The sequence below is a fragment of the Anomaloglossus baeobatrachus genome, chromosome 10, assembly GCF_048569485.1.
Source record: "Anomaloglossus baeobatrachus isolate aAnoBae1 chromosome 10, aAnoBae1.hap1, whole genome shotgun sequence".
In the NCBI taxonomy this organism is placed as follows: Eukaryota; Metazoa; Chordata; class Amphibia; order Anura; family Aromobatidae; genus Anomaloglossus; species Anomaloglossus baeobatrachus.
Window position 1 is genome coordinate 63,992,568 of NC_134362.1, and position 26,379 is coordinate 64,018,946.

Genomic DNA, 26,379 nt, shown 5'->3' on the forward strand with positions numbered 1-26,379 from the left:
TGTCTTTGTCTGTCTCTTACCCTGTCTGTCTCTTTCCCTCTCTTTCCCTGTCTGTCTCTTTCCCTCTCTTTCCCTGTCTGTCGCTTTCCCTCTGTCTCCTTCCCTGTGTTTGTCTCTTTGTCTGTCTCTTACCCTGTCTGTCTCTTTCCCTCTCTTTCCCTGTCTGTCTGTTTCCCTGTGTCTGTCTCTGTCTCTTTGTCTGTATCTGTCTCTTAGCCTGTCTCTCTCTTTCCCTCTCTTTCCCTGTCTGTCTCTTTCCCTGTCAGTCTGTCTCTTTGTCTGTGTCTGTCTCTTTGAGTCTGTCTCTTACCCTGTCTATGTCTGTTTCTTACCCTGTCTGTGTTTGCCTCTTTCCCTGTCTGTGTCTGTCTCTTTCCTTGGCTGCATTGTGACATGCCAACATTCCATATAACGACGTGGCTGCGCATTCTTCTGAAGTTCTGGCTGCACTGTCGCTCCCAGCTCCATTCGCTTTAATGGAGGCAGGTTTTTTAGTGAATAACTGTAAAGCGTGGGGTTAAAATTTCCCCTCAAAACATAGCCTATGACGCTCTCGGGGTCCAGAAGTGTGAGTGTGCAAAATGTTGTGGCTGTAGCTGCGACGGTGCAGATGCCAATCCCGGACATACACACATACACACACACACACACACACATACACACATTCAGCTTTATATATTAGACTAACTGTACTACCCGGCTTCGCACGGGTTAATAACTGCTGTTAACAAAATAGAATGTATTAACAAAAATGTATTCTGCACACAAAAACCACAAAACAAATAGATATAAGGCTATGTGCGCACGTAGCGTTCTGTCCCTGCAGAAATTTCTTCAGTGATTTGAACAGCACACGTGCGCTTCAAATCGCTGCAGAAAGAGTCCGTAATGAAAAAAAAAAAGCCGATTCCATGCGCTCTGAGTGCAGCCCCTCCCATAGACAGAGCGGGGGATGCATGCAGAGCGCAGGAAAGAAGTGACATGTCACTTCTTAGAACGCGCGCTTCGGGCAGCAGCCGAAGTGCTGCGTTCTAATACGCCACGTGCGCATGGCTCCTGCATAATCTTCATAGATTGTGCTGGGGATGCAGGACGCATGCAGTTACGCTGCGGTGCAGATCGCAGCGTAACTGCATGCAAATACACAACGTGCGCACATAGCCTAAATGTAATTATAATGTCTGTCTCCCCCTCTGTATATATCTCTCTGTCTCTCTCTCTCTTTGTCTGTCTGTCTCTTTCCCTGTCTGTCTCTGACTGTCTCTGTCTCAATCTCTTTCCCTGTCTGTCTATCTATCTTTTTCCATGTCTGTCTATCTATCTCTGTCACTTTTTCTGTCTGTCTCTTTCCCTCGCTTTCCCTCTCTTTCCCTGTCTGTCTCTTTCCCCTGTCTCAGCTTTATATATTAGATTAACATTCCCAAATCAAAAAGGTCTGTGGAGCCTCTGTTAGGAGTCTCAACACAGAAACCAGCCAGATATCCCTCCAGGAAGGGCCCAGCCAAGGGGTAACTCTTTTTAGGAGACCACCATATTAAGTGGCCCTTTTAGTCAATATCCAACTTTTTGACAAGTATAAAGATATGACAAGGGAAATACCAAGGCCAGGTATCCATCCACAGACAGCTGTTTCAGGGTATTGCCCCTCATCAGTGTGGAGTAGGATTCTAGCCGGGTGGGAGCAATGCCTAGTAGACCAACAAAACAAAACAATCACTGATCTCGGGGAGACCAGCCAGAGAAAACACTGCCGGCAGCCAGATAGGGCGCTCAAGTCAGTGAAATTCTAGGTACATTGCCCCCTGGGAAATATGCAAATCAAAAAGGTCTGTGGAGCCTCTGTTAGGAGTCTCAACACAGAAACCAGCCAGATATCCCTCCGGGAAGGGCCCAGCCAAGGGGTGACTCTTTTTAGGAGACCACCATAAACACCATATTAAGTGGCCCTTTTAGTCAATATCCAACTTTTTCACAAGTTTAAAGATATGACAAGGCAAATACCAAGGCCAGGTATCCATCCACAAACAGCTGTTTCGGGGTATTGCCCCTCATCAGTGTGGAGTAGGATTCTGGCCGGGTGGGAGCAATGCCTAGTAGACCAACCAAACAAAACAATCACTGATCTCGGGGAGACTAGCCAGAGAAAACACTGCCGGCAGCCAGCTAGGGCGCTCAAGTCAGTGAAATCCTAGGTACATTGCCCCCTGGGAAATATGCAAATCAAAAAGGTCGGTGGAGCCTGTTAGGAGTCTCAACACAGAAACCAGCCAGATATCCCTCCGGGAAGGGCCCAGCCAAGGGGTGACTCTTTTTAGGAGACCACCATAACCACCATATTAAGTGGCCCTTTTAGTCAATATCCAACTTTTTGACAAGTATAAAGATATGACAAGGGAAATACCAAGGCCAGGTATCCATCCACAGACAGCTGTTTCGGGGTATTGCCCCTCATCAGTGTGGAGTAGAATTCTGGCCGGGTGGGAGCAATGCTTAGTAGACCAACAAAACAAAACAATCACTGATCTCGAGGAGACCAGCCAGAGAAAACACTGCCGGCAGCCAGCTAGGGCGCTCAAGTCAGTGAAATCCTAGGTACATTGCCCCCTGGGAAATATGCAAATCAAAAAGGTCCGGGGAGCCTCTGTTAGGAGTCTCAACACAGAAACCACCCAGATATCCCTCCAGGAAGGGCCCAGCCAAGGGGTGACTCTTCCCTGTCTGTCTCTTTCCCTTTGTCTCAGCTTTATATATTACATTAACATTCCCGGGATAGAATTTACAAATAAAATGTATTAACGCCCGGGATAGTAACTGTCTCTCTGTTTCTTTCCCATTCTCTGTCTGTCTCCCCCTCTGTATATATCTCTCTGTCTCTCTCTCTATCTCTTTGTCTGTCTGTCTCTTTCCCTGTCTGTCTCTGACTGTCTCTTTCTTCGTCTGTCTCAATCTCTTTCCTTGTCTGTCTATCTATCTCTGTCACTTTCCCTGTCTGTCTCTTTCCCTCTCTTTCCCTGTCTGTCTCTTTCCCTCTTTCTCTTTCCCTGTGTCTGTCTCTTTGTCTGTCTCTTTACCTGTCTTTGTCTGTCTCTTACCCTGTCTGTCTCTTTCCCTCTCTTTCCCTGTCTGTCTGTTTCCCTGTTTCTGTCTGTCTCTTTGTCTGTGTCTGTCTCTTTACCTGTCTGTGTCTGTCTCTTAACCTGTCTCTCTCTTTCCCTGTCTGTCTCTTTCCCTGTCTGTCTCTTTCTCTGTCAGTCCCTTTGTGTCTGTCTCTTGCCCTGTCTATGTCTGTTTCTTACCCTGTCTGTGTCTGCCTCTTTCCCTGTCTGTGTCTGTCTCTTTCCCTGGCTGCATTGTGACACACCAACATTCAATTTAAGGGCGTGGCTGCGCATTCTTCCGACGTTCTGGCTGCACCGTGGCTCTCAGCTCCATTCGCTTTAATGGAGGCAGGTTTTTTGGTGAATAACTGTAAAGCGCGGGGTTAAAATTTCCCCTCAAAACATAGCCTATGACACTCTCGGGGTCCAGAAGTATGAGTGTGCAACATTTTGTGGCTGTAGCTGCGACGGTGCAGATGCCAATCCCGGACATACACACATACATACACACACACATTCAGCGTTATATATTAGATTTATACATACTAATAGGTGACAACTCAATACGGGTGATGTCATCCTATATGTTATATTATCAGCATTTATATATATTATATTTTGTCATATGGGGGATATATCCTTTTATTAATGTGTGATTTTTTTGTCCAGAAGAAGGAGAAATTGGTCTCAGAAATGCTTTGATAATAGAAATGACCATCTTATCATCTTGTCTGGATTTTTCCACGTTCGTGCCGCAAAATCGCGTCTTTGTTTCTCTAAAGCCTGCTTTACACGTTGCAATTTCGCATACGATTTCGTATGCGATTTGCAAAGTCCTCATCGTATGTGCGGCACGTTCAATTTGTTGAACGTGCCGCACATACGAGTAACTGTCATCACACGTACTTACCTTCCATACGACCTCGCTGTGGGCGGCGAACGTCCACTTCCTGAAGTGGGAGGAACGTTCGGCGTCACATCGACATCACGCGGCAACCAGCCAATAGATGTGGAGGGGCGGAGCTGAGCGGGACGTAAACATCCCGCCCACCTCCTTCCTTCCGCATTGTGGGCCGGGAGCTGCAGGACGCAGGTAAGATCTGTTCATCGTACCCGGGGTGTCACACGCTGCGATGTGTGCTACCCCGGGTACGATTAACAATCTGACGTTCAATTCTAGAGAAATGAACGATGTGCGTGCGATGAACGTTTTACCGTTCAATCGCAATCGCACGTACCTGTCACATACTACAATGTACCTTACAATGCCGGACGTGCGTCACTTACGACGTGACCCCGCCGACACATTATAAGATACATTGCAGCGTGTAAAGCGGGCTTTAGGAATACTAATCCTTTTATTTATAGAATTTAACAAATGTTGTAGTCTCTAGTATAGAGATTTTGTATGAATATATAACATAAATGAATAAACTGAACTGATCCGTTATATGTAAGGAATGATCCCCATATCTATTTAGATAAAAGATTAATAATATTTTTTTTGTATATATGTATAAATTATATTTGCACAAGAGATTTGTAATCTTTGTAAACAAGTTTATTGTTCTTGTTTTGATTTGTCTCAGCCAATTCCTGATTTATGAAGAGTCGTCCTTCTGCACGTCGTAGAGGGAAAAAACCCCAGTGGGGAAAAACTCTACGAAACATGATGGAAGGACTACCCTTCGTTTGTGACTGATGGAGAAGATAGATAGTCTTGTTGACCTGGTGGAATCTGTACTGTGCGTAGCTCCACACACCAGGCACACCACTGCTGTACATATCTATGGATGTTCTGCCAATTGCTGATTTATGAAGAGTCGTCCTTCTGCACGCCGTAGAGTGAAAAAACCCCAGTGGGGAAAAACTCTACGAAGCATGATGGAAGGACTACCCTTCGTTGGGCAGAGATGTTCAGTTAATGCAGGTCTTCTGCTGTTTATGCTGCTCCTCCATAAAATTGTTCTGAACGAGGAGAACAGCGATGATGCGATAATTATCACTGACGATCCGGACAGATCATCGATGATGAGGACTCGGAGGATGACGAGGTGGATGAAAATAAATCCTGTGATATGAAAAAAAAGAAAGAGTTAAAATAATGTCACTGAGTATAAATGCCTGAAAGGGGCTTTGCCTAAAAGAGTGGTCTTAAAGGGATTGTCCAGATTGAAATAAAAAGTCTACTACGGTATCGCTCTAGTCGTGATTTCACTGCAAGTATTCACATTGCATAAATATGGTAACGTGACCACCCACACCAGGAATACAGGGAAAATCATGACGGTGTGCACATTGCACAGTTATGATTTGGCAGTCTGCAATCACATAGAGTAGCTGTAGACTTCTTTTCAGCTGGACAACCCCTTTAACTTGATTGGCCTTGATGTAATTTGCTATCTAGGGTCAGAAGACTCACAATGTCTATCAGGGCTCCTTGTACGGATGAATTGGTGGAGCTAGGTGTTGTTCTCCACAGGTTCTCTGGCTGTAGATGTCTCCACCTTCTACTGACGCTGCTGAAGTCCATGAAATGCTGTTGTTCCTCAGGTGTTAATTGAGGTCTTTGTGATTTTCTCGCCTTCAGCATGGTGACCACTGGAATGACATCCTGGTCTGGTGTCTGTAACAAGAAAGATGATGTCAGAGTTCACTAATATCCACAGTAAAATTACAACTTCCCGCAAGAAGCCAAAAGGATCGGTCCCAACACTCATACCTAGATGTGATGTGAAAAAAGTGCACTGCTTAGGTGTCACGCTCCCGATACCTCAGCACCGCTCCTTACCCACTGACCCGGTCGCACCATCCCAGCACCGCTCCGTGACCACTGATCCTGTCCACGTGTCCACCGGTCACGGCTACCGCCCCCGCTCGTGCTCTCCTGTGTTCTGTTCCTGGTCTCAGGAGTCTGACTCTGACTAATGCCTCTGTATAGGACCAGGCCGCGCCCACTCTCCTGGTCCAGCACACCTGAAGCAGGAAATGACATAGGGCTGTGCTGGGTATATAAGACTTGCCTTTCCATGTGGGCGGGGCCTGATCAACGTGTCTTGAAGCCTTGTCTTGTGAGCTAGGTGCTCAGGTCCCCTTGTGCCGTGTCCTGGACTACTGTTTGTCTTTCCTACCTGGCACCTGTACCAGGATACCGTACAGTCTTAGGAACTCTGTGACCCCAGTGACTTTGTTCTTCCCGTCCCCTGTGGGACGCGGCTCTCATCCCGGCCACGCCAGTGCTCCGGCTGCCGGGTACCCTGTCCCCCAGTGGGGTGCTCGGTCCAGCGGATCCACCTCCTGGGTCTACCAGTCCTCCCGGTCCTGACAGATTGATCAGGCCATGGATCCCGCTGGAGCACAAACGTCTGAGCTGGCTGAACTACGCCAGGAACTGGTGCAACAGCGTGAAACCTTACACCGCATACTGAAGTTCCTGATGTCTGTGGACCACCGGTTGTACACATTACAGAGCGGCTCCCGTCCCGGCCACGCCAGTGCTCCGGCTGCCGTGTACCCTGCCCCCCAGTGGGGTGCTCGGTCCAGCGGATCCACCTCCTGGGTCTACCAGTCCTCCCGGTCCTGACATTAGGGCATAGCTACCATAGAAAAAACAGGCTGCCGCTATTGGGAGAAGTATAAAGAGGTGGGGTGTCAGACTGTAGGAGGGGGCGAATAGCGCCCACTCTTATGAAGGTAGTGCTATGATATTGTACTAATACTGTATATAAAGCAGGATGTAGCAGAGTGGAAAAGGGGCAGCATTTGGTTCCACTTAGCAGATGCAGGGTGTATATGTGATGTAGCAGAGAAATGTATGTGCTTATAAACTGTATATAATGTGTAATGGGGAGTACTGGCCCCATATGCTGTGATAGGCAGGAGACATAGAGCAGGGTCAGGAGTGTGCAGATATAGGGTTAGAGATAGCAAATAGGCTTCAGCTACAACTAGGGAAACAAGTAGAGCAGGAGTGGGGAGGATAGGAGTAGTTAGATAGTCAATAGGATAGAGCAGGGACATAGGAAGTCAGCAGTGGGGTTGGTGACCAGGAGACGGAGACAGGAGGGAGGAGTGAGCAGAAGGTTCAGAAGCAGAGTTTGTGAGTCAATGAAGCGGCAGGAGCTGAAGCAGAAACGCAGGGCCCAGAGCCAGGGCGTGCCTAGGAAGGGCAGAATCCTCCCGTGCACCAAGAGCTCACCCTGTGGATGGGCAGTGGAGCATCCTGAGACCGGTGGGACGTCGGGGTACAAAGACGGCGGGCGTGACCCTAAACTGATCAGGAGCTGTAATGTGTCTGAGGGACTGAGTGAGGTAAGGCAGGCGAACGGAAAGGATACTGAGGGAGAAAGAGTGGATAGCACTCAGCTGCTGGAGGATATTGCCCTGGGCGAGTGCCAGGAAGAGTGCATAGGACTCAGCTCCTGGAGGATAGTGCCCAGGGTGAGGGCCAGGAAGAGTGTATAGGACTCAGCTGCTGGAGGATAGTGCCCAGGGCGAGTGCCAAGAAGAGTGTATAGGACTCAGCTGCTGGAGGATAGTGCCCAGGGCGAGGGCCAGGAAGAGTGTATAGGACTCAGCTGCTGGAGGATAGTGCCCAGGGCGAGTGCCAGGAAGAGTGTATAGGACTCAGCTCTTGGAGGATAGTGCCCAGGGCGAGGGCCAGGAAGGGTGCATAGGACTCAGCTGCTGGACGATAGTGCCCAGGGCGAGTGCCAGGAAGAGTGCATAGGACTCAGCTCCTGGAGGATAGTGCCCAGGGCGATTGCCAGTAAGAGTATATAGGACTCAGCTGCTGGAGGATAGTGCCCAGGGCGAGTGCCAGGAAGAGTGCATAGGACTCAGCTCCTGGAGGATAGTGCCCAGGGCGAGTGCCAGGAAGAGTATATAGGACTCAGCTGCTGGAGGATAGTGCCCAGGGTGAGTGCCAGGAAGAGTGCATAGATCTCAGCTGCTGGAGGATAGTGCCCAGGGCGAGTGCCAGGAAGAGTGCATAATTCTCAGCTGCTGGAGGATAGTGCCAAGGGCGAGTGCCAGGAAGAGTGCATAGTTCTCAGCTGCTGGAGGATAGTGCCAAGGGCGAGTGCCAGGAAGAGTGCATAGTTCTCAGCTACTGGAGGATAGTGCCCAGGGCGAGTGCCAGGAAGAGTGCATAGGTCTCAGCTGCTGGAGGATAGTGCCCAGGGCGAGGGCCAGGAAGAGTGTATAGGACTCAGCTGCTGGAGGATAGTGCCCAGGGCGAGTGCCAGGAAGAGTGTATAGGACTCAGGTCCTGGAGGATAGTGCCCAGGGCGAGGGCCAGGAAGGGTGCATAGGACTCAGCTGCTGGACGATAGTGCCCAGGGCGAGTGCCAGGAAGAGTGCATAGGACTCAGCTCCTGGAGGATAGTGCCCAGGGCGAGTGCCAGGAAGAGTATATAGGACTCAGCTGCTGGAGGATAGTGCCCAGGGTGAGTGCCAGGAAGAGTGCATAGTTCTCAGCTGCTGGAGGATAGTGCCCAGGGCGAGTGCCAGGAAGAGTGCATAGGTCTCAGCTGCTGGAGGATAGTGCCCAGGGCGAGTGCCAGGAAGAGTGCATAGGTTTCAGCTGCTGGAGGATAGTGCCCAGGGCGAGTGCCAGGAAGAATACATAGGACTCAGCTGCTGGAGGATAGTGCCCAGGGCGAGTGCCAGGAAGAGATATGTTTTTGCCCCAATGTAGAACAGACAAAGCATGAGTGGTCCTAAGGGCCTGAAGAGTGGAAAGAAGTGAGAGTTACAATAAAGAAGTTCCTGTTGGTTTACTAGAGATTGGCGTGTGCTTTATGTTGCCCTCCCTGTCTATGATGAGGACCCCGCAAGCAATGATGCAGGTAACAGAGACTGTGGCGACTACTGACTCAAGCCCCAACGGGTGCTCTGCATAGACATTTACATTCACTGAAGCCAGGGGAAGCACTGCCGGCCACCACCTGGCTCCCCTCTTCAAGGCAACCCCTGAAAGGAACCAAATACTTGTCCCTGTTATGGACCATTGTCAGTTACTGCTCTCAGTCATTTCCCAAATACCCCCCAATCACATTAGGTACGTACCGGCTCCACTTGGATTGGTGGAGAGAGTTCTCCTGATTTTAAAGCCATCCAGTCAATTGTCCTGAACATCGGATGTGTCCTCAGTCGCTGTTTCACAAACAATCGTCGCTTTTTCGGAGATTTACAGAGAAGCTGAGGAATAAATGCAAAAAGACAATCATGAATAATGTCTCCTTCCGGGCAGTGGTGTAGCGTGGGGTGCCAGCGCCCAGGACAAGGCCAGAATTTTGTGCCTCCCGACCTGTGGAGCGTTGTCCCTCCCTGAGTCCCCTCCACCTTTCCAGTATTGCCCCCTTATCCCCCGGGCACATGTACTGTAACTATACATCATACTGATGTCATTATGGTTTGCCCTTCAGCTCTAGAGGGTTTTTTCTACTTTTTCCTGACATCTGATATAAAATTAACTTCGTACATTGTATTATTTTCATATTTTTTTATCTATAGTTTTTTTGTGTTTTTTTTGTGTTTTATTACAAGAGCTGTAATCCTAATCCTACACAAAGCCTTAATCCCTTCCAACTCTAACCCTACCTGTACTCCTAACCCTAATCCCTTCCAACCCTAACCCTACCTGTACTCCTAACCCTAATCCCTTCCAACCCTAACCCTACCTCCACTCCTAACCTTAATCCCTTCCAACCCTTACCCTACCTATACCCCTAACCCTAATCCTTACAACCCTAACCCTACCTCTACTCCTAACCCTAATCCCTTCCAACTCTAACCCTACCTGTACTCCTAACCCTAATCCCTTCCAACACTAACCCTACCTATACCCCTTACCCTAATCTCTTCCAACCCTAACCCTACCTGTACCCCTAACCTTAATCCCCTCCAACCCTAACCCCACCTCTACTCCTAACCCTAATCCCTTCCAACCCTAACCCTACTTGTACTCCTAACAGTAATCACTTCCAACCCTAACCCTACCTTTACTCCTAACCCTAATTCCTTCCAACCCTACCTGTACTCCTAACCCTAATCCCTTCCAACCCTACCTCTACTCCTAACCCTAATCCCTTCCAACCCTAACCCTACCACTACTCCTAACCCTAATCCCTTCCAACCCTAACCCTACCTCTACTCCTAACCCTAATCCCTTCCAACCCTAACCCTACCACTACTCCTAACCCTAATCCCTTCCAACCCTAACACTACCTCTACTCCTAACCCTAATCCCTTCCAACCCTAACCCTACCACTACTCCTAACCCTAATCCCTTCCAACCCTAACCCTACCTCTACTCCTAACCCTAATCCCTTCCAACCCTAACCCTGCCTCTACTCCTAACCCTAATCTCTTCCAACCCTAATCTTAGCTTTAATCCTAGCCCTATCTCTATCAAACCCCAATCCTAGCCTGAGCCCAACCCTAATCCTGGCCCTAATTCTGGAATATTGCTCCCTATAGGATTTGGCCCCCAGGGTACCACCTCTGTGACTCCCCCATGTTACCCCGCTGCTTCCCGCCTTCCATCATATATGACCACTCACGTTATTTATCAGGTCCTTTACGTCGGTGTTCAGATCTTCTGGATAGATTGGATTATCCTCCAAAATAGACCTTTTCAGTCTGTCTATGTCTGTTCCATTGTAGAATGGATATTTTCCAGTTGACATGAAATACACGATGACTCCGAGTGAAAACCAATCAACCATTTCATCATATTCTTTTCCTTGGAGAACCTGTGGAATATATGGAAGGAGGAGATGGAAACAGTCAGGGAGTTGGGAGCGATCTCTGTCTATGACTCTGGACTCTGTAACTTATTCATTATAGAATCTTTAGAAGTTGCTTAGCAACAAGCAGCACAGACGGCAGGTGACTACAACAGATCTCCATGTACTGTGCAGTATGGGGGTCCGAAGGGGGCGAGACTCACACACAGTGGGTGCAGTGTATGGGATCAGAGTGGGGGACTGTTGCAGAGCATAGGGATCTAACAGTGTCTAATATCTGGGAGGGATGTATGTGTCCAGCATACAGGAGGGATGTGTGTGGTATGTGTCCAGCATACAGGAGGATGTGTGTGGTATGTGTCCAGCATACAGGAGGGATGTGTGTGGTATGTGTCCAGCATACAGGAGGGATGTGTGTGGTATGTGTCCAGCATACAGGAGGGATGTGTGTGGTATGTGTCCAGCATACAGGAAGGATGTGTGTGGTATGTGTCCAGCATACAGGAGGGATGTGTGTGGTATGTGTCCAGCATACAGGAGGGATGTGTGTGGTGTGTGTCCAGCATACAGGAGGATGTGTGTGGTATGTGTCCAGCATACAGGAGGGATGTGTGTGGTATGTGTCCAGCATACAGGAGGGATGTGTGTGGTATGTGTCCAGCATACAGGAGGGATGTGTGTGGTATGTGTCCAGCATACAGGAGGGATGTGGGTTGTATGTGTCCAGCATACAGGAGGGATGTGTGTGGTGTGTGTCCAGCATACAGGAGGGATGTGTGTGGTATGTGTCCAGCATACAGGAGGGATGTGTGTGGTATGTGTCCAGCATACAGGAGGGATGTGTGTGGTATGTGTCCAGCATACAGGAAGGATGTGTGTGGTATGTGTCCAGCATACAGGAAGGATGTGTATGGTGTGTGTCCAGCATACAGGAGGGATGTGTGTGGTATGAGTCCAGCATACAGGAGGGATGTGTGTGGTATGTGTCCAGCATACAGGAGGGATGTGTGTGGTATGTGTCCAGCATACAGGAGGGATGTGTGTGGTATGAGTCCAGCATACAGGAGGGATGTGTGTGGTATGTGTCCAGCATACAGGAGGGATGTGTATGGTGTGTGTCCAGCATACAGGAGGGATGTGTGTGGTATGTGTCCAGCATACAGGAGGGATGTATATGGTATGTGTTCAGCATACAGGAGAGATATGTGTGGTATGTGTCCAGCATACAGGAGGGATGTGTGTAGTATGTGTCCAGCATACAGGAGGGATGTGGGTTGTATGTGTCCAGCATACAGGAGGGATGTGTGTGGTGTGTGTCCAGCATACAGGAGGGATGTGTGTGGTATGTGTCCAGCATACAGGAGGGATGTGTGTGGTATGTGTCCAGCATACAGGAGGGATGTGTGTGGTATGTGTCCAGCATACAGGAAGGATGTGTGTGGTATGTGTCCAGCATACAGGAAGGATGTGTATGGTGTGTGTCCAGCATACAGGAGGGATGTGTGTGGTATGAGTCCAGCATACAGGAGGGATGTGTGTGGTATGTGTCCAGCATACAGGAGGGATGTGTGTGGTATGTGTCCAGCATACAGGAGGGATGTGTGTGGTATGAGTCCAGCATACAGGAGGGATGTGTGTGGTATGTGTCCAGCATACAGGAGGGATGTGTATGGTGTGTGTCCAGCATACAGGAGGGATGTGTGTGGTATGTGTCCAGCATACAGGAGGGATGTATATGGTATGTGTTCAGCATACAGGAGAGATATGTGTGGTATGTGTCCAGCATACAGGAGGGATGTGTGTAGTATGTGTCCAGCATACAGGAGGGATGTGTGTGGTATGTGTCCAGCATACAGGAGGGATGTGTGTAGTATGTGTCCAGCATACAGGAGGGATGTGTGTGGTATGTGTCCAGCATACAGGAGGGATGTGTGTGGTGTGTGTCCAGCATACAGGGGGATGTGTGTGGTATGTGTCCAGCATACAGGAGGTATGTGTGTGGTATGTGTCCAGCATACAGGGGGGATGTGTGTGGTATGTGTCCAGCATACAGGAGGGATGTATATGGTATGTGTTCAGCATACAGGAGGGATGTGTGTGGTATGTGTCCAGCATACAGGAGGGATGTGTGTGGTGTGTGTCCAGCATACAGAAGGGATGTGGGTTGTATGTGTCCAGCATACAGGAGGGATGTGTGTGGTGTGTGTCCAGCATACAGGGGGATGTGTGTGGTATGTGTCCAGCATACAGGAGGTATGTGTGTGGTATGTGTCCAGCATACAGGAGGGATGTGTGTGGTATGTGTCCAGCATACAGGAGGGATGTGTGTGGTATGTGTCCTGCATACAGGAGGGATGTGTGTGGTATGTGTCCAGCATAAAAGAGGGATGTGTGTGGTATGTATATATCCAGCATACAGGAGGGATCTGTGTTTTATGTATATATCCAGCATACAGGAGGGATGTGTGTGTCCAGCATACAGGAGGGATGTGTGTGGTGTGTGTCCAGCATACAGGAGGGATGTGTGTGGTATGTGTTCTGCATACAAGAGGGATGTGTGTGGTATGTGTCCTGCATACAGGAGGGATGTGTGTGGTATGTGTCCAGCATAAAAGAGGGATGTGTGTGGTATGTATATATCCAGCATACAGGAGGGATCTGTGTTTTATGTATATATCCAGCATACAGGAGGGATGTGTGTGTCCAGCATACAGGAGGGATGTGTGTGGTGTGTGTCCTGCATACAGGAGGGATGTGTGTGGTATGTGTCCAGCATAAAAGAGGGATGTGTGTGGTATGTATATATCCAGCATACAGGAGGGATCTGTGTTTTATGTATATATCCAGCATACAGGAGGGATGTGTGTGTCCAGCATACAGGAGGGATGTATATGGTATGTGTTCAGCATACAGGAGGGATGTATATGGTATGTGTTCAGCATACAGGAGGGATGTGTGTGGTATGTGTCCAGCATACAGGAGGGATGTATATGGTATGTGTCCAGCATACAGGAGGGATGTGTGTGGTATGAGTCCAGCATACAGGAGGGATGTGTGTGGTATGAGTCCAGCATACAGGAGGGATGTGTGTGGTATGTGTTCTGCATACAAGAGGGATGTGTATGGTATGTGTCCAGCATACAGGAGGGATGTGTATGGTGTGTGTCCAGCATACAGGAGGGATGTGTGTGGTATGTGTCCAGCATACAGGAGGGATGTATATGGTATGTGTTCAGCATACAGGAGAGATATGTGTGGTATGTGTCCAGCATACAGGAGGGATGTGTGTAGTATGTGTCCAGCATACAGGAGGGATGTGTGTGGTATGTGTTCTGCATACAAGAGGGATGTGTATGGTATGTGTCCAGCATACAGGAGGGATGTGTATGGTGTGTGTCCAGCATACAGGAGGGATGTGTGTGGTATGTGTCCAGCATACAGGAGGGATGTATATGGTATGTGTTCAGCATACAGGAGGGATGTGTGTGGTATGTGTCCAGCATACAGGAGGGATGTGTGTGGTGTGTGTCCAGCATACAGGAGGGATGTGGGTTGTATGTGTCCAGCATACAGGAGGGATGTGTGTGGTGTGTGTCCAGCATACAGGGGGATGTGTGTGGTATGTGTCCAGCATACAGGAGGTATGTGTGTGGTATGTGTCCAGCATACAGGGGGGATGTGTGTGGTATGTGTCCAGCATACAGGAGGGATGTATATGGTATGTGTTCAGCATACAGGAGGGATGTGTGTGGTATGTGTCCAGCATACAGGAGGGATGTGTGTGGTGTGTGTCCAGCATACAGAAGGGATGTGGGTTGTATGTGTCCAGCATACAGGAGGGATGTGTGTGGTGTGTGTCCAGCATACAGGGGGATGTGTGTGGTATGTGTCCAGCATACAGGAGGGATGTGTGTGGTATGTGTCCAGCATACAGGAGGTATGTGTGTGGTATGTGTCCAGCATACAGGAGGGATGTGTGTGGTATGTGTCCAGCATACAGGAGGGATGTGTGTGGTATGTGTCCTGCATACAGGAGGGATGTGTGTGGTATGTGTCCAGCATACAGGAGGGATGTGTGTGGTATGTGTCCAGCATAAAAGAGGGATGTGTGTGGTATGTATATATCCAGCATACAGGAGGGATCTGTGTTTTATGTATATATCCAGCATACAGGAGGGATGTGTGTGTCCAGCATACAGGAGGGATGTGTGTGGTGTGTGTCCAGCATACAGGAGGGATGTGTGTGGTATGTGTTCTGCATACAAGAGGGATGTGTGTGGTATGTGTCCTGCATACAGGAGGGATGTGTGTGGTATGTGTCCAGCATAAAAGAGGGATGTGTGTGGTATGTATATATCCAGCATACAGGAGGGATCTGTGTTTTATGTATATATCCAGCATACAGGAGGGATGTGTGTGTCCAGCATACAGGAGGGATGTATATGGTATGTGTTCAGCATACAGGAGGGATGTATATGGTATGTGTTCAGCATACAGGAGGGATGTGTGTGGTATGTGTCCAGCATACAGGAGGGATGTATATGGTATGTGTTCAGCATACAGGAGGGATGTGTGTGGTATGTGTCCAGCATACAGGAGGGATGTGTGTGGTATGTGTCCAGCATAAAAGAGGGATGTGTGTGGTATGTATATGTCCAGCATACAGGAAGGATGTGTATGGTGTGTGTCCAGCATACAGGAAGGATGTGTATGGTATGTGTCCAGCATACAGGAGGGATGTGTGTGGTATGTGTCCAGCATACAGGAGGGATGTGTGTGGTATGTGTCCAGCATACAGGAGGGATGTGTATGGTGTGTGTCCAGCATACAGGAAGGACGTGTATGGTGTGTGTCCAGCATACAGGAGGGATGTGTGTGGTATGAGTCCAGCATACAGGAGGGATGTGTGTGGTATGTGTCCAGCATACAGGAGGGATGTGTGTGGTATGTGTCCAGCATACAGGAGGGATGTGGGTTGTATGTGTCCAGCATACAGGAGGGATGTGTGTGGTATGTGTCCTGCATAGAGGAGGGATGTGTGTGGTATTTGTCCAGCATACAGGAGGGATGTGTATGGTATGTGTCCAGCATACAGGAGGGATGTGTGTGGTATGTGTCCAGCATACAGGAGGGATGTGTGTGGTATGTGTCCAGCATACAGGAGGGATGTGTGTGGTATGTGTCCAGCCTACAGGAGGGATGTGGGTTGTATCTGTCCAGCATACAGGAGGGATGTGTGTGGTATGTGTCCTGCATAGAGGAGGGATGTGTGTGGTATTTGTCCAGCATACAGGAGGGATGTGTATGGTATGTGTCCAGCATACAGGAGGGATATGTGTGGTATGTGTCCAGCATACAGGAGGGATGTGGGTTGTATGTGTCCAGCATACAGGAGGGATCTGTGTGGTATGTGTCCTGCATAGAGGAGGGATGTGTGTGGTATTTGTCCAGCATACAGGAGGGATGTGTGTGGTATGTGTCCAGCATACAGGAGGGATGTGTGTGGTATGTGTCCAGCATACAGGAGGGATGTGTGTGGTATGTGTCCAGCATACAGGGGGGATGTGTGTGGTATGTGTCCAGCATACAGGGGGGATGTGTGTGGTATGTGTCCAGCATACAGGAGGGATGTGTGTGGTGTGTGTCCTGCATACAGGAGGGATGTGTGTGGTATGTGTCCAGCATAAAAGAGGGATGTGTGTGGTATGTATATATCCAGCATACAGGAGGGATCTGTGTTTTATGTATATATCCAGCATACAGGAGGGATGTGTGTGTCCAGCATACAGGAGGGATGTATATGGTATGTGTTCAGCATACAGGAGGGATGTATATGGTATGTGTTCAGCATACAGGAGGGATGTGTGTGGTATGTGTCCAGCATACAGGAGGGATGTATATGGTATGTGTTCAGCATACAGGAGGGATGTGTGTGGTATGTGTCCAGCATACAGGAGGGATGTGTGTGGTATGTGTCCAGCATAAAAGAGGGATGTGTGTGGTATGTATATGTCCAGCATACAGGAAGGATGTGTATGGTGTGTGTCCAGCATACAGGAAGGATGTGTATGGTATGTGTCCAGCATACAGGAGGGATGTGTGTGGTATGTGTCCAGCATACAGGAGGGATGTGTGTGGTATGTGTCCAGCATACAGGTGGGATGTGTGTGGTATGTGTCCAGCATACAGGAGGGATGTGTGTGGTATGTGTCCAGCATACAGGAGGGATGTGGGTTGTATGTGTCCAGCATACAGGAGGGATGTGTGTGGTATGTGTCCTGCATAGAGGAGGGATGTGTGTGGTATTTGTCCAGCATACAGGAGGGATGTGTATGGTATGTGTCCAGCATACAGGAGGGATGTGTGTGGTATGTGTCCAGCATACAGGAGGGATGTGTGTGGTATGTGTCCAGCATACAGGAGGGATGTGTGTGGTATGTGTCCAGCCTACAGGAGGGATGTGGGTTGTATCTGTCCAGCATACAGGAGGGATGTGTGTGGTATGTGTCCTGCATAGAGGAGGGATGTGTGTGGTATTTGTCCAGCATACAGGAGGGATGTGTATGGTATGTGTCCAGCATACAGGAGGGATATGTGTGGTATGTGTCCAGCATACAGGAGGGATGTGGGTTGTATGTGTCCAGCATACAGGAGGGATCTGTGTGGTATGTGTCCTGCATAGAGGAGGGATGTGTGTGGTATTTGTCCAGCATACAGGAGGGATGTGTGTGGTATGTGTCCAGCATACAGGAGGGATGTGTGTGGTATGTGTCCAGCATACAGGAGGGATGTGTGTGGTATGTGTCCAGCATACAGGGGGGATGTGTGTGGTATGTGTCCAGCATACAGGGGGGATGTGTGTGGTATGTGTCCAGCATACAGGAGGGATGTGTGTGGTATGTGTCCAGCATACAGGAGGGATGTGTGTGGTATGTGTCCAGCATACAGGAGGGATGTGTGTGGTATGTGTCCAGCATACAGGAGGGATGTGTGTGGTATGTGTCCAGCATACAGGAGGGATGTATGTAGTATGTGTTCAGCATACAGGAGGGATGTGTGTGGTATGTGTCCAGCATACAGGGGGGATGTGTGTGGTATGTGTCCAGCATACAGGGGGGATGTGTGTGGTATGTGTCCAGCATACAGGAGGGATGTGTATGGTATGTGTCCAGCATACAGGAGGGATGTGTGTGGTATGTTTCCAGTATACAGGAGGGATGTGTATGGTATGTGTCCAGCATACAGGAGGGATGTGTATGGTATGTGTCCAGCATACAGGAGGGATGTGTATGGTATGTGTCCAGCATACAGGAGGGATGTGTGTGGTATGTGTCCAGCATACAGGAGGGATGTGTGTGGTATGTGTCCAGCATACAGGAGGGATGTATGTGGTATGTGTCCAGCATACAGGAGGGATGTGTGTGGTATGTGTCCAGCATACAGGAGGGATGTGTGTGGTGTGTGTCCAGCATACAGGAGGGATGTGTGTGGTATGTGTCCTGCATACAGGAGGGATGTGTGTGGTATGTGTCCAGCATACAGGAGGGATGTGTGTGGTATGTGTCCAGCATACAGAAGGGATGTGTGTGCTATGTGTCCAACTGTTACGAATCGGCACCGCCATAGCCGCAAGCAGCCTGGTGCGGTTCCAGTTGCGCCCAGGCGCCGGCTGCCATTTTTGGCCGTGCCTCGGGTCGTCAAGCTGGCTACTTGCACCTCCACGTCTAAGTGTGCAGAGGCGGCTAGTGCGCATGCGTGTGCCGATTTACCCCAGCCGGAGCCTAAGTCCAGTGTTTCGCCTAGTGAGCATGCTCAGCCTGATAGTGCCATTTCTGAGGTTAAGTCCTCGGTTCGGGCTACTGAGCATGCTCCTACACTTAGTGCGAAACGCCTCTTTGCACAGGTACTTGGACTGCGTGCTGTGTCTAAGTCCTGTGTTGTGCCTACTGAGCATGCTCAGGCTGACAGTCTGATTTCTGAGGCTGTTGTCCAGGCTACTGAGCATGCTCAGGCACTTAGTGCATTGGAGGCAAAGTCCGGGAAGGACTTCACTGGGCATGTCCGTGAGGTGGCAGGTCCTGATAGGGCAGAGGGTGTCAGGTGTCCTGATAATGTGGCCACTCCGGACTGGCTCGCGGAGGCCCGGCCCTATGACACGACACCTCACCATTGGTCGTCAGACGATGACTGGTGAAGTGTTTGGGACGTGGCTGCCATGAGGTCATCAGTGACGTGGCGGTTCAGGATAGGACGCTTGTGACGTCGCTGATGACATGGCACTCTGCTGTTGGACCCTGGAGGTGCCATTGTGGTCCACCCTGGGTTTGGGGCGGACCCAGGTTATAAAAGGGGCTGGAGACAAGATGGAGGTGCGCAGTCTTCACCTTTGCTCAGACCGAGCACACCTCCATGTTAGACCCTTATTGTGGCATAAGCCTGTGTTTGGAAGCAGTAGGTAGGGTTAGGCGTCCGGTGCTTGTCACGCCAAGACACCCGTGGCTCAGCACGTTAGGGTCAGGCGCCGGCTTCCACCTGCCGTCCAGTCCTGCTTGTGCAGCCCAGTGGAGTTAACTGGGCTGCGGCTGCTGCGCCTCCTGTCTGATTGTGCCCCCTACGCACACGGACAACACACCTGCTGCGCCACCTGTCCGATTGTGCCCCCTACGCGCACGGACAGCGTACCCCAGGACCCCTGTGGAGTTAACAGGGTGTTCTTGGTTTTGGTGTGTATCTTCCTTGGCTTCCCAGTCAACGCTACTGGTGTGATTTCTTGGCCTGACGTGTCCTCTACACACGTGGCCATTCACATAGTAACCAGAAACGCTAATCGGAGGACCGCTCGGCCTGTCGTGTCTAACACACGTGGCCGACAGGGCGCTATCGCAGCGGTCTTCTCGGTCAATGCTACCTGGTCACCATCCGGCCTGACGTGTTCCCTGCACACGTGATCGGGGTTGCGCCAATTCCACCGAAACGCTAACTGGATTGGCTTCCGGTCTGACGTGTCCCTACACACGTGACCGGTTTCCTGGGTTATCTCAGAGCCATTACGCTCTATAGTCTCTGCCTAACCTTCAGGTGACAGCAGCTCCTTTGCCATCTGGAGCACGGTGGGCCCCGACTGGCGATTAGGATATATACTCCCTGGTCCTAATCTGCCGCTCCCCCCGTAACACCAGCATACAGGAGGGATGTGTGTGGTATGTATATGTCCAGCATACAGGAGGGATGTGCATGGTGTGTGTCCAGCATAAAAGAGGGATGTGTGTGGTATGTATATGTCCAGCATACAGGAGGGATGTGTGTGGTATGTGTCCAGCATAAAAGAGGGATGTGTGTGGTATGTATATGTCCAGCATACAGGAGGGATGTGTGTGGTATTTGTCCAGCATACAGGAGGGATGTGTATGGTGTGTGTCCAGCATACAGGAGGGATGTGTATGGTGTGTGTCCAGCATACAGGAGGGATGTGTGTGGTATATGTCCAGCATACAGGAGGGATGTATGTGTTCAGCCTACAGGAGGGATGTGTGTGGTATGTGTCCAGCATACACGAGGGATGTGTGTGGTGTGTGTCCAGTATACAGGAGAGATGTGTGTGGTATGTGTCCAGTATACAGGAGAGATGTGTGTGGTGTGTGTCCAGCATACAGGAGGGATGTGTGTGGTATGTGTCCAGCATACAGGAGGGATGTGTGTGGTGTGTGTCCAGCATACAGGAGGGATGTGTGTGGTGTGTGTCCAGCATACAGGAGGGATGTATGTGTCCAGCATACAGGAGGGATGTGTGTGGTATGTGTCCAGCATACAGGAAGGATGTGTGTGGTATGTGTCCAGCATACAGGAGGGATGTGTGTGGTATGTGTCCAGCATACAGGAGAGATGTGTGTGGTATATATGTGTCCAGCATACAGGAGGGATGTGTGTGGTATATATGTGTCCAGCATACAGGAGGGATGTGTGTGGTATGTGTCCAGCATACAGGAGGGATGTGTGTGGTATGTGTCCAGCATACAGGGGGATGTGTGTGGTATGTGTCCAGCATACAGGAGGGATGTGTGTGGTATGTGTCCAGCATACAGGGGGATGTGTGTGGTATGTGTCCAGCATACAGGAGGGATGTGTGTGGTATGTGTCCAGCATACAGGAGAGATGTGTGTGGTATGTGTCCAGCATACAGGGGGATGTGTGTGGTATGTGTCCAGCATACAGGGGGATGTGTGTGGTATGTGTCCAGCATACAGGGGGATGTGTGTGGTATGTGTCCAGCATACAGGGGGATGTGTGTGGTATGTGTCCAGCATACAGGAGTGATGTGTGTGGTATGTGTCCAGCATACAGGAGGGATGTGTGTGGTATGTGTTCAGCATACAGGAGGATGTGTGTGGTATGTGTCCAGCATACAGGAGGGATGTGTGTGGTATGTGTCCAGCATACAGGAGTGATGTGTGTGGTATGTGTCCAGCATACAGGAGGATGTGTGTGGTATGTGTCCAGCATACAGGAGGATGTGTGTGGTATGTGTCCAGCATACAGGAGTGATGTGTGTGGTATGTGTCCAGCATACAGGAGGATGTGTGTGGTATGTGTCCAGCATACAGGAGGGATGTGTGTGGTATGTGTCCAGCATACAGGAGGGATGTGTGGTGTGTGTCCAGCATACAGGAGGGATGTGTGAGGTATGTGTCCAGCATACAGGAGTGATGTGTGTGGTATGTGTCCAGCATACAGGAGGATGTGTGTGGTATGTGTCCAGCATACAGGAGGGATGTGTGTGGTATGTGTCCAGCATACAGGAGGGATGTGTGTGGTATGTGTCCAGCATACAGGAGGGATGTGTGTGGTGTGTGTCCAGCATACAGGAGAGATGTGTGTGGTATGTGTCCAGCATACAGGAGGGATGTGTGTGGTATGAGTCCAGCATACAGGAGGGATGTGTGTGATATGTGTCCAGCATACAGGAGGGATGTGTGTGGTATGTGTCCAGCATACAGGAGGGATGTGTGTGGTATGTGTCCAGCATACAGGAGGGATGTGTGTGGTATGAGTCCAGCATACAGGAGGGATGTGTGTGATATGTGTCCAGCATACAGGAGGGATGTGTGTGGTATGAGTCCAGCATACAGGAGGGATGTGTGTGATATGTGTCCAGCATACAGGAGGGATGTGTGTGGTATGTGTCCAGCATACAGGAGGGATGTGTGTGATATGTGTCCAGCATACAGGAGGGATGTGTGTGGTATGTGTCCAGCATACAGGAGGGATGTGTGTGGTATGTGTCCAGCATACAGGAGGGATGTGTGTGGTATGTGTCCAGCATACAGGAGGGATGTGTGTGATATGTGTCCAGCATACAGGAGGGATGTGTGTGGTATGAGTCCAGCATACAGGAGGGATGTGTGTGGTATGTGTCCAGCATACAGGGGGGATGTGTGTGGTATGTGTCCAGCATACAGGAGGGATGTGTGTGGTATGTGTCCAGCATACAGGGGGGATGTGTGTGGTATGTGTCCAGCATACAGGAGGGATGTGTGTGGTATGTGTCCAGCATACAGGAGGGATGTGTGTGGTGATCTCATGTGTATGGGTGCCACGGATGCCCCTGTATAAAGTGTGGTCATTAGTGAAACGTCTGCTTTCGTAACTTGATTAATAATTATAGAACAACCAGTAATCCCTATGTGATATGACTTGTTCCTTACCTCAGGGGCCATGTATCTTGGGGATCCTGCACATCCAGAAACCTTCTGGTGTTTATGGAACTTGATCTTTGATAGGCCGAAGTCCCCGATCCTGGCGTGTCTGTCACTGTCTATGAAGATGTTTAGTGGCTTCAGATCCCTGGAAGAGAAGAATATTTAGTTACAAGAAAGACAGAATGTGGATAAATTGTTAGAAATATATGGACAGCTGAATATATAGGTGTGTGTATCTGGATATATAGGTGTGTGTATCTGGATGTACAGGTGTGTGTATCTGGATGTACAGGTGTGTATCTGGATATATAGTGTGTGTATCTGGATATATAGGTGTGTGTATCTGGATATATAGGTGTGTGTATCTGGATGTACACGTGTGTGTATCTGGATGTACAGGTGTGTGTATCTGGATGTACAGGTGTGTGTATCTGGATGTACAGGTGTGTATCTGGATGTACAGGTGTGTATATCTGGATGTACAGGTGTGTGTATCTGGATGTACAGGTGTGTGTATCTGGATGTACAGGTGTGTGTATCTGGATGTACAGGTGTGTGTATCTGGATGTACAGGTGTGTGTATCTGGGGTGTACAGGTGTGTATCTGGATGTACAGGTGTGTATCTGGATGTACAGGTGTGTATCTGGATGTACAGGTGTGTATCTGGGGTGTACAGGTGTGTATCTGGATGTACAGGTGTGTATCTGGATGTACAGGTGTGTATCTGGATGTACAGGTGTGTATCTGGGGTGTACAGGTGTGTATCTGGATGTACAGGTGTGTATCTGGATGTATAGTGTGTGTATCTGGATATATAGGTGTGTGTATCTGGATATATAGGTGTGTGTATCTGGATGTACAGGTGTGTGTATCTGGATGTACAGGTGTGTGTATCTGGATGTACAGGTGTGTGTATCTGGATCTACAGGTGTGTGTGTATCTGGATGTACAGGTGTGTGTATCTGGATGTACAGGTGTGTGTATCTGGATGTACAGGTGTGTGTATCTGGATGTACAGGTGTGTGTATCTGGATGTACAGGTGTGTGTATCTGGATGTACAGGTGTGTGTATCTGGGGTGTACAGGTGTGTATCTGGATGTACAGGTGTGTATCTGGATGTACAGGTGTGTATCTGGATGTACAGGTGTGTATCTGGATGTACAGGTGTGTATCTGGGGTGTACAGGTGTGTATCTGGGGTGTACAGGTGTGTATCTGGGGTGTACAGGTGTGTATCTGGATGTACAGGTGTGTATCTGGATGTACAGGTGTGTATCTGGGATGTACAGGTGTGTATCTGGGGTGTACAGGTGTGTATCTGGATGTACAGGTGTGTATCTGGGGTGTACAGGTGTGTATATCTACATGTACAGGTGGGTAAATGTCGCCCCCACAATACCTCAGGAATAATCTATACAATGCTCTACATTATAAGAGAATCTTCTAGAATTCATTACCGGTGTATAATGCCTCGTGAATGCAGGGCCTGGAGGCCGGACGCCAGCTCAGCTGTGTAGATCCTGGTAGGAAAGAGAGAAACACGTGTAATGGTCCCTGTCCCTCATCCGCACTGATATGGAGGACGCATTGCTGCAGATCTGTTCTATCCCGGAGCCTGTGCCGGGGGATGACAGTGGCCGCCATATTGGAGGTCATCAATCTTCCTGACCAAACAAGTGGATAACTCAGGCGGGGCATTTCTATATCCCTTGTATGCCCCCCATATGCCCTATAGACCCCCGGCTTATCTTACCTGGTGGTCTCTACATCAAATGGGGCTTTATTCTTAATCAGGTGATGGAGGTCACCTCCGGCCATGTAGTCCATCACATAGAAGAGGTGATCCTGGGGGAGAAGAAGACGAGGATGTTACATCACAAACATAATACACAGTGACCTATACAAGGATGATGAGTTGTGGGGTTCTCTGAGGACAAACTTGCTGACAGTTTCCAGCGATTATAATAGGTAAAAGGAGACAATGATGGAGGCGCGAGCTCTTACCGGTGACTGGAACGTGGCATACGAGGAGCAGAGGAAGGGGCTGCGCTGTGCAATCTGGAGCGCATGTTTTTCCAGATTTGCTACTCTTGTCCGGCCTTCCTTTATTAGCTGCCTCTTCTTTGTTATCTTAACTGCCAAGCGATGTCCGGTGACTTTCTCCGAGGCCAACAACACCTGAAGGAGGAGCAGAAATAAGTTATCTGGGGTGCGAGGTGCAGGAATCTGCCAGAGCAGAGTAGATCCATACCGGAAACCCAACCTCGTATGTAGCCGCCATGGCCTCTTCATGTCTGGACTGGTGGAAGGGGCTCCGGGAATGCTCATGGTCCACAGGTCAGGGGCAGAATTCATGCCCTGAGCCATCCACAGTACACCATTGCCCTTTTGTATTATAGAGAGTGTTTCTACCTCTGGAGGACCCGGTGCATCCGTCCATCAGTTTCAGTGACCACCATGCACTGTTGTATGTCACATGTGGTACTAAATATATGATGTTGGTTTCCTACAATTACAGAGAAATGCTGAGATTCCAAACAGTAAAATACCCTGTAACCAGGTGACGGGGGCGGCCGGGAGCCCAGAGATAGAGCCACTTTCTTCCCAAACAGCGCCACCTCTGTCTACAGGTTGTGTGTGGAATAGCAATACCATCCTTCTGATGTCAATGGAGCTGGGCCGCAGCTGAGGCGCTGTTTGTGAGAGTAGACAGTGATGTCTTTAACCCTTAATAACCCCTTTTGATGTTGAGGAGAGGATCATTAAACCCCAATCTTTCTATGGGTTTCACAGTTTATGAGCATTATTCGAAAAAGTACAAATTGGAGAAAAATCCATTAATTACAAACCTTTCCAAAACGTCCCTTCCCAAGAACCTTGTGGTAGATGAAGCTCTCCACGGACGGGGGGTCTGGCACAGAGGATGACGTGGCAGCAGACCTGGGGGAGCTTTCTCCTGGTGAGATAAAGAGCAGAAAACATAGAGTCATTAGGACAATGTCACATGAGCCAATAAAAGAATCATCTGATTTTCACCCAGAATATATATATATATACACATCAACAGTTAATAACATTTCCTAAACCAAATACAGTTTCTTATGTTAATAATTGCAAAGTCTCTGGAAGAATCGGATGCAATGTGGATGATCTCTTTGGGGTCCGCTTGTTTTGTGCACCCATAGACTTGACGGTTCTGATGGCGATATTTAGCTTTACATACAACCATCTATTGGTCGGGATTACGCCCCAGTTAAGACTAATTTTCCATCTTACCTTCTAGTTGGTAAAAGTCGGTGTCTGGTTTTGTTCTTTTGGCCGCAGTCATACCGGGTCGGCTCGTTCCTTCACCTTCAGTGGAGGATCGTTTCCCTTCCAGATGTTCTCTCTTCCTTTTGAAGACTCTGGGGCCCACCTGCATTTCTGGGGGGCTGTTTAGGGCTTGACCCTCTCCAGCATCAACACATCTCCTTTTTCTATAAGGAGCCTCATCTCTGGTCCTCGATTCCCGAGTCCTAGACTTGTCTCTTCCTCTTCGGAGAGGCTGTAAGTTGGGGGAGTTACACTCCCTCTTAGTGTCCACTCTGGTGATACGAGGGACATCACTATATCTAAATAAGAGACCATCCCTGTTGCTAGAACTGGTGGTCTCTTCTCTGTTGGAGGTATTTTTCCGCTTTTTTTCCGCTCTAACACTCATGTTGTGGTATTATCACAATCAGAAGTTCACTGAGCAAGAGAAAAAAAAGTGCACCTTCACACGTCAGACGGTAAAGGTCCACAGAGGGAAAGAAGATGGCCGAGCGCACAAGTCACAGGTTATGTGATGTCAC

At 49.3% G+C, this 26,379-nt stretch overlaps 2 protein-coding genes across 2 annotated transcripts; both read right to left on the reverse strand.

The window, feature by feature from the left end:
- Positions 1–4,673: 4,673 nt before the first annotated feature.
- LOC142255373 (protein kinase C delta type-like) lies at positions 4,674–10,846 on the reverse strand. Its single transcript, XM_075326949.1, has 4 exons — positions 10,664–10,846; positions 9,168–9,299; positions 5,521–5,724; positions 4,674–5,169 (listed from the first exon to the last, which is right to left on the reverse strand). The coding sequence occupies exons 1-4, from the start codon at positions 10,826–10,828 to the stop codon at positions 5,101–5,103; spliced, it is 570 nt and encodes a 189-aa protein (XP_075183064.1). The 5' UTR covers positions 10,829–10,846; the 3' UTR covers positions 4,674–5,100.
- An 11,623-nt stretch (positions 10,847–22,469) lies between these two features.
- Positions 22,470–26,270, reverse strand: LOC142254345 (protein kinase C delta type-like). The gene is made up of 7 exons (XM_075325391.1): positions 25,823–26,270; positions 25,396–25,502; positions 24,551–24,724; positions 24,300–24,391; positions 24,004–24,066; positions 22,552–22,690; positions 22,470–22,493 (listed from the first exon to the last, which is right to left on the reverse strand). The coding sequence occupies exons 1-7, from the start codon at positions 26,244–26,246 to the stop codon at positions 22,470–22,472; spliced, it is 1,023 nt and encodes a 340-aa protein (XP_075181506.1). The 5' UTR covers positions 26,247–26,270.
- Between the last annotated feature and the right edge of the window lie 109 nt (positions 26,271–26,379).

What these genes read in the sequence shown, in the direction of transcription:
- LOC142255373 (XM_075326949.1), bottom strand. Translation starts at nt 10,828, where the DNA reads ATGGTTGATTGGTTTTCACTCGGAGTCATCGTGTATTTCATGTCAACT. An exon ending in TAAAGGACCTGATAAATAAC is followed by an intron (nt 9,300 to 10,663) that starts GTGAGTGGTCAT and finishes TTTATTCCTCAG; the next exon opens with CTTCTCTGTAAATCTCCGAA. An exon ending in AAGGAGCCCTGATAGACATT is followed by an intron (nt 5,170 to 5,520) that starts GTGAGTCTTCTG and finishes TTCATATCACAG; the next exon opens with GATTTATTTTCATCCACCTC.
- LOC142254345 (XM_075325391.1), bottom strand. Translation starts at nt 26,246, where the DNA reads ATGAGTGTTAGAGCGGAAAAAAAGCGGAAAAATACCTCCAACAGAGAA. An exon ending in CGACTTTTACCAACTAGAAG is followed by an intron (nt 25,503 to 25,822) that starts GTAAGATGGAAA and finishes TTATCTCACCAG; the next exon opens with GAGAAAGCTCCCCCAGGTCT. An exon ending in TCACGAGGCATTATACACCG is followed by an intron (nt 22,691 to 24,003) that starts GTAATGAATTCT and finishes CTTCTCTTCCAG; the next exon opens with GGATCTGAAGCCACTAAACA.